At 42.2% G+C, this 12,283-nt stretch overlaps 1 protein-coding gene across 1 annotated transcript in view; it reads left to right on the top strand.

Annotated features, from left to right (window-relative positions):
* The first annotated feature begins 1,066 nt into the window (after nt 1–1,066).
* Nucleotides 1,067–12,283, top strand: part of myo18b (myosin XVIIIB) — a 36,804-nt gene continuing 25,587 nt past the window's right edge. Inside the window, exons 1-15 of the mRNA XM_022748728.1 lie at nt 1,067–1,105; nt 1,734–1,880; nt 3,030–3,467; nt 4,169–4,232; nt 5,456–5,568; nt 6,563–6,730; nt 7,010–7,220; nt 7,302–7,444; nt 7,541–7,641; nt 8,154–8,217; nt 9,189–9,333; nt 10,729–10,899; nt 11,354–11,444; nt 11,535–11,727; nt 11,866–11,946. Coding sequence (XP_022604449.1) covers nt 1,067–1,105; nt 1,734–1,880; nt 3,030–3,467; nt 4,169–4,232; nt 5,456–5,568; nt 6,563–6,730; nt 7,010–7,220; nt 7,302–7,444; nt 7,541–7,641; nt 8,154–8,217; nt 9,189–9,333; nt 10,729–10,899; nt 11,354–11,444; nt 11,535–11,727; nt 11,866–11,946 — 2,169 coding nt within the window. The remainder of the gene's footprint in view (nt 1,106–1,733; nt 1,881–3,029; nt 3,468–4,168; nt 4,233–5,455; nt 5,569–6,562; nt 6,731–7,009; nt 7,221–7,301; nt 7,445–7,540; nt 7,642–8,153; nt 8,218–9,188; nt 9,334–10,728; nt 10,900–11,353; nt 11,445–11,534; nt 11,728–11,865; nt 11,947–12,283) is intronic.

The raw sequence follows: 12,283 nt of genomic DNA on the forward strand, positions 1-12,283 counted from the left end.
ATGATATTCCCTATTGTGTCAGCAGGTGATACCTATTAGCTAAATGTCAAGCCTCTGGCCACCTCTCCGCTCGGCACATCCAGTCCCCTCATGATGCTCGTCACAGCCGCTGACTCACATTTCCTCATGAAGCTGGAAACACAAACACACACACACACACACACACACACACACACACACTGGAAAACTAAAAATGATCCTTAAATACGGTTGAAGACGACGAGCTTTGACACTGTCCTCTAGAAGATAACAATAACTGATGGTATCCGTGTTTCTGGCAGAGCAGTGCAGACACTCAGTGATGTTAAAAGTCAGTTATCGTGGCCAGATCACAGTTTGTAATAAGCCTTTTTCCTGATTGCTCTCAGCTTGACAAGCAAATGCAGTGAATGTGCAGAATCCACTCAAAAGAGTTTGTCATGAGCCTGAGCCACGTGCTGATGCTTCCCTGTTGTTTTAAAGGCATAGTTCGGATTATTTGATGTGGGGTTGTGTGCAGTGCTCATGAATAGTCGGTACATTACCCACAGTAGATTCTGTTCAGCGCGCTCCCAGTTAGGAAAGTCGGCAGCACCCCATGTCAAAAAACCCGAACTATCCCTTTAAGGAGTCTTAGCTCTTGGCTTATTTGAGTCTCCAAGAGGTTGCTATGGTCTGTGGGATTTATCTGGTTAAATAACAGCTCAATAAATCAATATTAAATAGCATGGAGTCTAATGCTGTGTCTCAAATTCTCTTCTTAAGTCAGTACACTTATATAGTACACTGTGTATAAAGTGTACTCACTGACGTAGTGCGTGAATTTCAACAGGGTTATCGTGGTAGCGTGTAGGTCCCAAATCAAAAACTGACGTTGTAAACTCACCGGAAGTGACGATCTCAACCGCGATTGTCGCCCACCTGCCGGTTATTTTGCTAACTTCACTTCAAAGTCTTAGCTTCTTGTGTGTGCCTTCGGTGTCGTGCGACATATAAATTTCGCCACCGTTTGCGCTCACGATGTGTCGTCCTTCTTTCTCAAGTTTGAAAATACTTTGGCGCTCCCTCCTTCTGCTCCGTAGCCAAGATGGCGACCGTTGAAGGTGAGGAGTGTCCGTCGTTTTACGCCCGATTGTTTTGACCGTTCTGAGTGCATCCGGGTACTTACAGTTAACTGCATGTTGCCATATCAGCATTTACGCTCTCAAAATAATAAGTGTGAGTATGTTAGTACGGAAATTGAGACACAGCATTAGTCTTGTTAATGGAATTTGTGAGTATCACAAATAAATTAGATGAAGTCAGAGACAAATATCTCAAAACCTGGACAGATAAAATAAGACCTCATTTATAATCTGTTTATATTAATCTGAATTCAACCCAAGTAGCCTGATCGTAAACTGCAATGTGGGTCTGTCCATTTTCACTGCCTCACTTCAGTGATCATTATAAAGGCAATAATTAAGTGTTTTGTTTGAATTAAAGGGATAAGAGCTCAAATATGCTACAGAGGTAAATGCTAAAATATTTGTTTTGTAATTCTGGTTAAGTTTTAATGTGATGTGAGTGTTTGTGGAGGCTAATGATGAAAACTTGTGTGCGCATGTTTTTTTTTTTACATCCAAACTGAATCTCCAAGTTTTTTAATGAAGTTTGGATCTCAGCATGCAGCATGGACCAAATGTACTGTACTCTATATTCACATCCTGTTTCTGTCCAACTCTCCCTGCATTCATTAATCCATCAAACCACAGATAAAGGAGGAGAACAACAAGGAGGTGATGGCGGCCGTACCTCCACCGCCTCTGTCGGCGCTGCCAGGCGGCTTCCTCAAACAGCTGGTCAGAGATTCAGAGAAGGAGACCAAACACAAAGAGCCGGACGTCAAGGAGGAGAAAGCAGTGAGTGGTTTGTTAAAGTTCACATCCCCTCTCCAAGTTTCTTAAAGAGTATGACATTTTGGGAAATATGCTAATTTGCTTTTCTTGCCTAGAGACAATTAGCTTAGCGTCACATAAAGAATGCAAACAGCAGGAAACGCCTAGCTTAGCTCTGTCCGAAGAAATGTTCACTAATTTCCACATTTTATCTTGTACTGTTCACATAGTCAGGTGAAAAAGAAACATTATTGAAACACAAAAGTATTATTTCTTGTTGAGCATTAGCTGTGAAAGAAGTTACATTACCTAAGTTAGCCTGTTGGAGAAGCTAACATTCTATTAGCCCTATAAAACCATGTGAAAGACAAAACATAAACCTGTGTTGTGTGTGTCAGTGTCTAAACTCATACTAGCGTCTAAATGTATACATCAAATATAGGAATTAAAAAACATATGTTGAGTATCTTTTAACTCCTTCCTGCTCATACATCAAGCTAATCTTTAACAGCATATTAGCTAACTGATACTTAGCACAAATTTCTCTTTATTTCCTACACCTTGTTAATGTTAAAATGCTAACATCATTAAAGTATGAAGTTAATGTTCTATTTTACCAGTCGCACCCAATAATTTCACTCTTGATGTGGCTCTCTTGGTTTTTTATTGCACTTAAAGCATATTTTTTTATACAGAGATACTGTTACGCTCTCAGTTCGAGACAATTAACCGTAAAAGTAGAAGGTTATTTTCTTTTACTGTGGCACAGAAGGAAGAGATACACCTCGCCTACGGTTGTCCAACTCTCTTACCATTGGCTCCCAGGCCTGAAGGCCCCTGCAGGTGGCCCCTTCCCCTGTTCGTTGGCTGTGTGCAGTGACTCCCTAAAATTTACAGGAACCTCTCTGTTAAACTGCAACTTTTAGTTTTTACACTCCAGTTTTTGTACGAACTAAACAATCGAGATATAACATGTAATTGATGTTGGAAGGTGGAATTCGTTGCTTTTGCACAGAGCTAGCTGTTTCCCTCTGTTTCCAGTCTTTATGCTAAGCTAAGCTAACCAGCTGTTGGTTGTAACTTCATATTCACACTACAGACATCAGAGTGGGATTTTCTCATCAAACTATTTCTTTAAAGGATGATACTAAGTCTTGATTCTTGCCCCCGCAGCCAAGCAAACTGAGTGATAACCTTGTACAACAGTTCCTCGTCCCGGATCAGACTCCTCCGATCCTGGAGGCCGAGATGTCCCTCCGGGCCGAGCAGCTAATCAGCAACAGCAGGCAAGGACGCAACTCAGCCCAGTCTGACGGCAGGTCCTCGTCTCAGATGCACATAGTTTCTCCTGAGCCTGGCGGTAAAATGGAAACCAGACAGGGTGTGACACCAGAGCCGCCAAAGCAGCAACAGGACATGACGTCGGAGAAGAAGAGCAAGAAGACGCCACAGGCCGAGCAGAAGGAGGAGAGAATAGAGGAGGTGAAGCAGGTGGAGAAGAAGAAGAAGAAGGAGGAGAAGAAGAAAAAGGAGGAGGAGGGGATGGAGGAGAGGCAGGAGCCAGAGGGAAGGCAAGCAGACACAGCTATAACAGAGCATAACAGGAGAGAGGTATGTATGTTACTGTCATCATTTGTGCAACTCTCAAATAATTATAGATGATTTAGCTGTTTAATTATAATCAATGAATAAATGAAAATAAATTTAGAAAATTGTAAACAAATGAATTAAATTGTTGGGGACTATTTTCAGCGGTGGATGAATCCATATATGGTGGTGTGGTGCTGTAGCAGGACGGTGTGTGTGGGACTGAGTCAAAATAAACTACAGTGTGTATTCATGATAATGAAGGAACGTCACCCTGTATAACAGTGTGACTCACTGATGTGTTTTAATAGTTGGAACAGATGGAAACAATGGAGCTCTAGAGGAGTCAGATATATCAGACTGTTATACACACAGTAACCTGTTAGTAGGACATGTTCATTTTTTATTTATTTTAGGATTGCTTCAAGTTAAAGACAAGTAATCAGTGTGCTGCGTCAAAGATAAATCTGTCCAATTAAATGCAACCAACAGAGGAGCAGGGGGAGCTCTGGTTGGTCAGGTGTTAAAAAATATTTTTGCAATGCATTATTTTAATTTAATCATAATTAATTAATCAATTTATTATTTATCCAATTTATTTAAAGTTTGATATTGAAAATATAATTACTGCAGTGTCTCACTCCAGACTCTGTCGTGTATAAACCAGTACTTTATTACAGCTGAGTCATCTTCACTCCTCTGTTGTGTCCTTGTCTCTCTCTCAGGTGAGGGACGTGTGGTATGAAGCTGGAACTGTGTGGTGTGTCCAGAAGGACGGTTTCACCCTCGGTGAGATATGAAAACAACAGTATCCTACACACACACACACACACACACACACACACACACACGCCATTGTAAAGCAAGTAAATGTCAGTCAAACATAAATCATAATTATACATTTCAGATTACAAAATTCTCCATTCTGAACTTCTTGTGTGGACGCATCACAGAAAACAACCTGAAACACATTTAAAAACAATCAAAACTCTAACATCTAACATGAATACAACACACTCATTACTGCTTCAGAAAGCAACACATTCGAAACAAAAACACAACTCAAACCCACAATGTTTAATCTGCCTAATTAGAAAATAAGAAAATTGGTCACGTTGGTGAAAAGTTTGTCACCAAACAGCTGGTCAACATTTTTTAAGCTTCACTTCTGCCTCACAACACTACAACAGAAGTAAAGCTACATTTTCATATTCACAGACTTTAAAGATTTTTTATTTTTGAGTAAATTAAAGATGTGATTCCTTTCATAATTGATTTTTTTACCAATTATTTTCTTGATTAATAACAGTTATAACAGCCCAGAGTGATGTCATCAGGTCTTGTTTTGTCCAACACCCAAAAATATTTAAAGTTCTGTAAATACAGCAGTTTTTTACATGTGAGAAAGTTAAAAAATAAAATGTTTGGCTCCTTAAACAATTAATTAATCATTAAAATTGTCACTGATTAATTTGTCTGTCAGTCATTTTTAATTAATTAATTGACTGATTGTTACATTACTATCCATGCTGGTGTGAACATGTGAACAGTCTCTGTAATTTGGCTGTAATGTGTGTGTGTGTGTGGATCAGTGAAGGAGTCCAGTAATCCACACACAATCTCTAGTAATCTTCTAGTCTGTTATATTACCTTCATATCATATTACTAATCAGTTGCTTGGCTCCGCTCTGTATCCATCTGTTCATTTCATCCAGCCAGCACCGCCACATCCATCCATCTGTCCATCCATCCACTTACTGCACTGCACTGCTCTAATCCCATCAGACCTTCATATTCCCACATGGCCCCTGACTCCTGGCCCCTGACTCTTTAATTTGCAGGGATCAGAGAATTATGATTAAAATGAAGCTCGCTCACAGAGACATGTATGAACACACAGCCACAGACAGTGTGACTCATATCCAGCTCTGAGGGTTAATGACAGGTGTTGTGGTTGTTGACAGCGAGTGATGTGTCGATGAGGGAGTTTGATGATCGTTCTCTCATTCCAGCTACTCAGCTGAAGCCAGACGAAGGCACACCTGAACTCCCAGAAGGCCGAGTGAGGGTCCGCCTCCAGACAGATGGGTCGCTGCATGACGTCACAGAGTATGAAATTGAGAAGGTAGCTACTCCAGCAATGTCATGCTGCATGTCCATAAAGCCGGGAGTCTGTCACAAGACACAGATTAAAAGATGGTCAAGTGGTTGTTGGCTGAGTGTCAGCAATAAGACACATTTTTTGAATCATTGAATCAATATCAGATTTATGCAAGTTTTTTTCCGCCACTGATGAATGCAGAAAAAAAAGTGAAGTACTTTTACTTTTGTCTTTGCCGTTAAGTCCAACATTTTTCTTTAAAGCTCCTCCAGTGTAAAGGTCTCTGTTCATGTGTAGTGTGATTATAGATCAGCTCTAGCTTCTATATTAATACTGTGAAAGTATCAAAGCCTCAGTCCACAGAGAAATGCACACAGCCTGTATTCAGAAACTGAGCCTTAAAACCAGCCGTCAGGACTTCTGGAACTTTGTGATGTCACAACAAAGCAGTCACCAAGCCCCGCCCACCTGGACCCACCATCCAAACCTTGCAGGATTTGGTTTCTCTGAGTGTTTTTACCTGAAATCTGCTGCTATATTTTTATTGGATCACTCAGAAAACAGTCAGCCAATCAGGAGAGAGGCTCAGAGCCTCCTCTCTTCTGATTGGCTGACCGACCTCTTGTTACTAGAGCTCCAGAGAGAAGCCTGAGAGAGGAGATGTAAAACTACACTGAGATGATTTTTGGTTCTTAAAACCACAAATATATCTTCTTATGGATCAACACTTCAAAATAAAAGACAGAAGAAAACTAAAATATTGGACCTTTTAAAAGTTCCAAAAACAGTGGATCCTACATTTCCCATAATGCAACCAACAGCATCCTTTCATTAAACAATTCCTTGTAAATCCAACTCCACACACTCAGTTTGCTGCTGCATTTGCGTTAAAGACATTAGACAAATGTTTTCACACAGGTTTCCAATCACAAGTAAACTGACCCTTATGTGTAAAATACGAGGAATGGCCCTTTAACCTCTCCATGGACTCACAGCGCCTCTCCTCCTCCCTCCACAGTGTAACCCCTCGGAGCTGGAACTGTGTGAGGATCTGAGCGACCTGCAGAGTGTGAATGAATGTGGAGTTCTGCACACGCTGACCAGTCGAGCTAAAGCCAGCATGCCGCTCACACACGCAGGACCCAACCTGGTCAACTTCTGGCCTCCGGTACAGGCCCACAGCAAGGTGACAACAAACCGCGGCACTTTCATAGTCCATTATTAATCTGCTGATTAGTTTTTGGATTAATCAGTTAATTAATTTGTCTACAAAATGTCAGAAAATAGTGAAAAATGTCCATCAGCGTTTTCCAGAACCTGTAGTGACATGTAAGAATTTCTTATTAGGTCCAACCAAAAGTCAAAAACACAAGTATTCAGTTGAACTTTTTTAACTCAATTGATTATTTGAGTATCAAAACATCTGCCAAATAATTATCTATTTATCAACTAACTTTCATTCCAGACGCCAAAGTCCCGGCGAGGAGAGTCTATGTGGGACGCTCCCCCTGCTCTGGCAGCCCTGGTCAAACGGGTGTACGTGTCCATGGTCGGCACCAGGAGAGACCACAGCGTGTGTGCGGTGGGACGCAGCGGGACAGGGAAGACCACCGCCTGCCAAGCCTTCACACACACTCTCCTCAAACAAGCTGGTACAACCGGAGAGAACGTCAGCGGTGAGCGCAGCAGCCGGCGGGAGGACGACTCACGTCCAAACTCTGCAGGCGGTTTATTAATGTCCCTCTTTCTTCCACCAGTGGAGCGTGTGCAGGCCATGTTCACCATCCTGAAGTCTTTCGGCTGCGTCAGCTCCCAGCACAGCGACGCCTCATCTCGATTTGCCACCGTCTTCTCGTTGGACTTTAACCACGCCGGACAGGCTGCCGCCGGACACCTGCAGGCACGCAAAACACACACACACACACACACACACACATTTAACAGAGTCAAACATGTTTTCATACAAAGTTAATCACGTCTCTCTCCTCTCCTTCAGACCATGATGCTGGACAAATGGAGAGTGTGTCAGAAACCCCCTGGAGAGAGTAACTTCCTGGTCTTCTCACAGATGCTGGCCGGACTCAGCACAGAGATGAGGTAATCTCCAGAGGTGGAAGTAGTAGATTTAATCAGCTACTGCACTAAAGTCATATTTTAAGGTAGTTTATATAATTTACTCCACTGCATTTATCTGACAGGTATAGTTACTGCTTACTCAAGATATTACAGAAAAAACTACAGGAAGTACTTTTACTGTGATACTTTAACCACAGGAAGTTCTTTTAATGTGATACTTAAACTACAGGAAGTATTTTTACTGTGACACTGTAAGTACAGGAAGTACTTTTTGTGATACTGTAACTACAGGAAGAAATTTTACTGTAATACTTTGACTAAATGAAGTACTTTTACCGTAATACGTATATTTTACTGACACTATATTTTACTTCTGTAAATGTACTTATGGAAGGTTTTTGAATGCAGGATGTTTTCCTTGTGCATTAATGGAGTATTTTTATTTTGTTGTATTGATACTTTTACTTGCTCCATCACTGATAATCTAATAATTTGAAACCACTAATTGAATTCTGTTGTTGATTCTTCATTAGGACAGAACTGCAGCTGCACCAGCTCCCTGAAGCCAACTCGTTTGGCATTGTTCATCCCACCAAGGTACAGTGAGTGTAGCAGAAGTGTGTGTGTGTGTGTGTGTGTGTGTGTGTGTGTGTGTGTGTTAGCGTAGCTAGCATTACAGAATCAGATTCACAATCTGGTTTGTTGCCAAGTAGATTTTTCACATACGAGGAATTTGTTTTTGGTGTTTTTGTGTAAAACCATGAACATAGTAAGAAGGAAAAATATAAAGAAAGATAAAGCAAAGCAAGTACTGCAGGTCAGGTCATTTAAATATAAATAGAAAAATGAAATTTACAATAAAAATGTGAAGAAATAGTGACGTGCCGAGCAGCTGTGACCTCTGTCCTGCCTTGACAGATGTTTTGATGTTATTAAATCTTTGAAGACAGCGAGAGAAAGGCCATGTGCCTGATTATTATGCAGAATTAGAAAATAATAATTCCAGTCACAGGTCACAAGAAGCACAGAGGACTGAAGGTCACACGTTCTGACACGGGCCTTGAGAAACCGTGACTCTGCTGTAGTTGTATTCATGTGGAAAGAAAAGAGAGAACAGTGTGAAAACAGATGGAAAGCATTCAGTTCTGTTTATGCATTTGAAGCTGTCATCACTGTATTCTCAGGTTGGCAGAAGTGTTTCAAATCAGTGTGTCTCATGTAAATCTTTTTTACATTTCTGTGAAGAATCTCTGAGAACAAAGACGGTGAATCCTGCAGAGCGCACTGCCGTGACTTGTTACAGACCAACAAATGAGGTATTGAGGACGTGATGTCTTTATAATGTTCCAGTCACCACGGCGCTCATGTTAGGGTGAAGTACCGAGGGAGTAAAAATAGAAAAAGGGGGTTTTGAAGAGGCGAAATCACGCAGTGAAGAGACCCATCCTGAAGAGACTCAGGCTGTGACGGGAGATGAGATTGTGACTCAGCTGTTCTTCCGCCTTATTAAAGTGGCTGATTTTCACAGACAGAAGAGACAGACCCTCCCTCCCTCTGTCTGTGCTCAGGTTGAGGAGAAGCAGCGTGCGTCCGTTGCCTTCACCAAGCTGCTGACTGCCATGGAAACGCTGGGATTCTCAGCCGGCGAGCAGAAGGCGATATGGCACGTTCTGGCTGGTATTTACCATCTGGGAGCTGCCGGGGCCTGCAGAGGTAACACTGACTCATCATCATCATCATCATCATCACTCACACAGTGTTAGTAAGCCCTCTAGACACACACATACACTCGTCTGTGTTTCTGGATTTGTGAGGACATTAATTGACATATTAAATCAGACTTTGTCCATCACAACTAAACGAGTAAACCGAACCCTCACCATGAAACACACACAGAAATGTCCTCTCTACATAAACACACACACACACTATGATCCCAACAGCCAGAAAACTAAACAGAAAAACCTGCATCTCTTATTAACGACAAACGTTAATATCACACCACAAACAACTGTATTTCTATTAAAATTTAAACTTCGTATTAATATAATTTCAGTCTGATTTATTTGCATGAGTTGTTTTAATAACGATATTTTTACTCTGATAGCACATTATGAAATAAGCTGTGCTTCTCCTGCTGAGTTAGGTAATCTGCCTAAAAAGATAAAATGGATAAAATAAAGAATTCACTTTTCCATTATTGTTATTTTATCACATCATCATTATCAATATTGTTATTATAATTGACTGTTTTACTCTTTGTGAATCTTGAAGGTTTTTCTTGTTGACTGCACGATGTGTCCTTTAACTCCTCTGACAACCTGGTTTAAGTCTGATATTTCATTATATTTCATGTCAAAACTTGAGATTTAAACCAGGATTTAAATATTATATTTAAATCTAAATATGTGATATTTATTAACTAAATAAGCAACAAAGTTAACGTTCAGAAAAAAAAGGGGAAGCATCTATTTAGAATTTAATGCACGTTTTGTTTTGTTTTGTTTTGTTTTGCTATATTTGTCATTGCCATAAAGCATTCCCTAGCCTCTTACCCTGACCGTAACCATGGAGACTGAATGCCTAAATCCCCAACCCTAAAACCAAGTCTTAACCCTTAAGCATTCAAACTTTTAGGGGTTCACCATGGTCCATACACACACACACACACACACACACACACACACACACACACATACACAGAAGCGTGTGTGTGATTGATCCTGATTGGTGCAAAGAAATACACTACATCACCTTGTTTAATCTGGGCTCCGCCCTCTTCACACTCACACAAAGACACACTCACAGAAACCTCTCATGTGAAACCAAAACCTTCCCAGCATCAGCAGAAAATGATCTGTTTATGTTGGACTCTGCTGCCTGGAGAGCAAGATGCTGATGTTTAAATCCTTTCACTGCTGACACAAACAACTCGCTGCGAGGGCGTCACACCGAAAAGCATCAGCAGTTTAGTCACAACGTTAGACACAAATATAATCCACCGCACGAGGTGATTCTTTTGACTTTTTTCCAACCACTGGAGTGACACAGTTTTCCCCCCGAACCGGCCTTCACCGATGACTCTGTGCTCCCCCCTCCTTTGTGCAGTGGGCAGGAGGCAGTTTGTGAATTTCGACAGCGCCCAGGTGTCCAGCAGCGTGCTGGGCTGCGAGGGAGAGGAGCTGCACACCGCCGTGTTCAAACACCACCTCCGCCAGCTGCTGCAGAGAGCCACCGGAGGCAGCAGAGAGAGGAACCCTGCTGCCCAGTCAGAGGAGGGTGAGACACACATACACACACACACACACACACACACACACACTCACTAAAGGTGTTGCTGCTGGGAGGGAAAAGCAGGAATAACCAGGTAGGCCTGAGGTTGAGGGAATCCTTCAGAGACCAGAAGCGACTCAAGTCCACAGCCACACTGAGAAGCTGCGATCATCACATACCATGAAGCTCAGGTGTTGGATGTCTAAAGGTCTGTGTCCATGTGTTGATTGATTATAGATCAGGTCTAGCTTCTATATTAATACTGTGAAAGTATCAAAGCCTCAGTCCACAGAGAAATGCACACAGCCTGTATTCAGAAACTGAGCCTTAAAACCAGCCGTCAGGACTTCTGGAACTTTGTGATGTCACAACAAAGCAGTCACCAAGCCCCGCCCACCTGGACCCACCATCCAAACCTTGTAGGATTTGGTTTCTCTGAGTGTTTTTGTGATGTCTGCAGGTCCCAGGTTGACGGCTGCTCAGTGTGTCGATGGAATGGCTGCAGGACTCTATGAGGAACTCTTCGGCGCCATAGTGTCACTCATCAACAGGTAGACGGAGGCATCTCAGACTGTTTACACGCGTCAGATTCACACACATATATCACACATATATACACAGTATACATGTCTTGGCGGCAGGGCTCTGAGCGGTCAACAGCTGACGTTAGCCTCGGTGATGGTGGTGGACACGCCGGGCCTCAGGAACCCGAGACACTCGGCAGAGGAGCGAGCGGCCGGCTGGTCCGAGCTCTGCCACAACTACCTGCAGGAGAGGCTGCTGGAGCACTACCACACACACACCTTCAGACACACACTGGAGAGATACACACAGGTAACGACGCATGAAACCAGCTGATTTAAACTTTGAATATTTCTTATGTCGCCGTTGGAGCTTCAAACCATGAAAGGAAGGAACTGCTCACTTTAATAATTCAACACCACGGCTCCACACGTGTGTCGTCTGTTACAGGAGAAGGTCCCAGTGGAGTTCGAGTGTCCAGAGAGCAGCCCGGCTGAGGTGGTGTCCGCCATCGACCAGCCGCCTCCACAGGTACACAACGACACTCGCTACACAGAAAACACAACACACACACACACACACATCTGGGGAAGAGAATTACAGTCACGTGATCGTAGCAGGATTGTGAGATTCTTGACTTTACTCTACAAACAGTCAATGTTTATAATCTGTCATATCTTTCTTTATCCAGATCGAGGGTCGGTGGATCGAGGGGGTTTTTATAAAGAACTTAAAGACTGTAAAGCGCTTTGAGGCAGATTTGTGATTAGAGATGTTGGACTTTATAGATAAAACTGACTTGATGTAACTCTCAGATTTATTAAAGGGGCCTTTCACTTGTTTTATTTGGTAGATGAAGCTGATAAAA

The sequence above is a fragment of the Seriola dumerili genome, unplaced genomic scaffold (assembly GCF_002260705.1).
Source record: "Seriola dumerili isolate Sdu_G_001 unplaced genomic scaffold, Sdu_1.0 BDQW01000128.1, whole genome shotgun sequence".
In the NCBI taxonomy this organism is placed as follows: domain Eukaryota; kingdom Metazoa; phylum Chordata; class Actinopteri; order Carangiformes; family Carangidae; genus Seriola; species Seriola dumerili.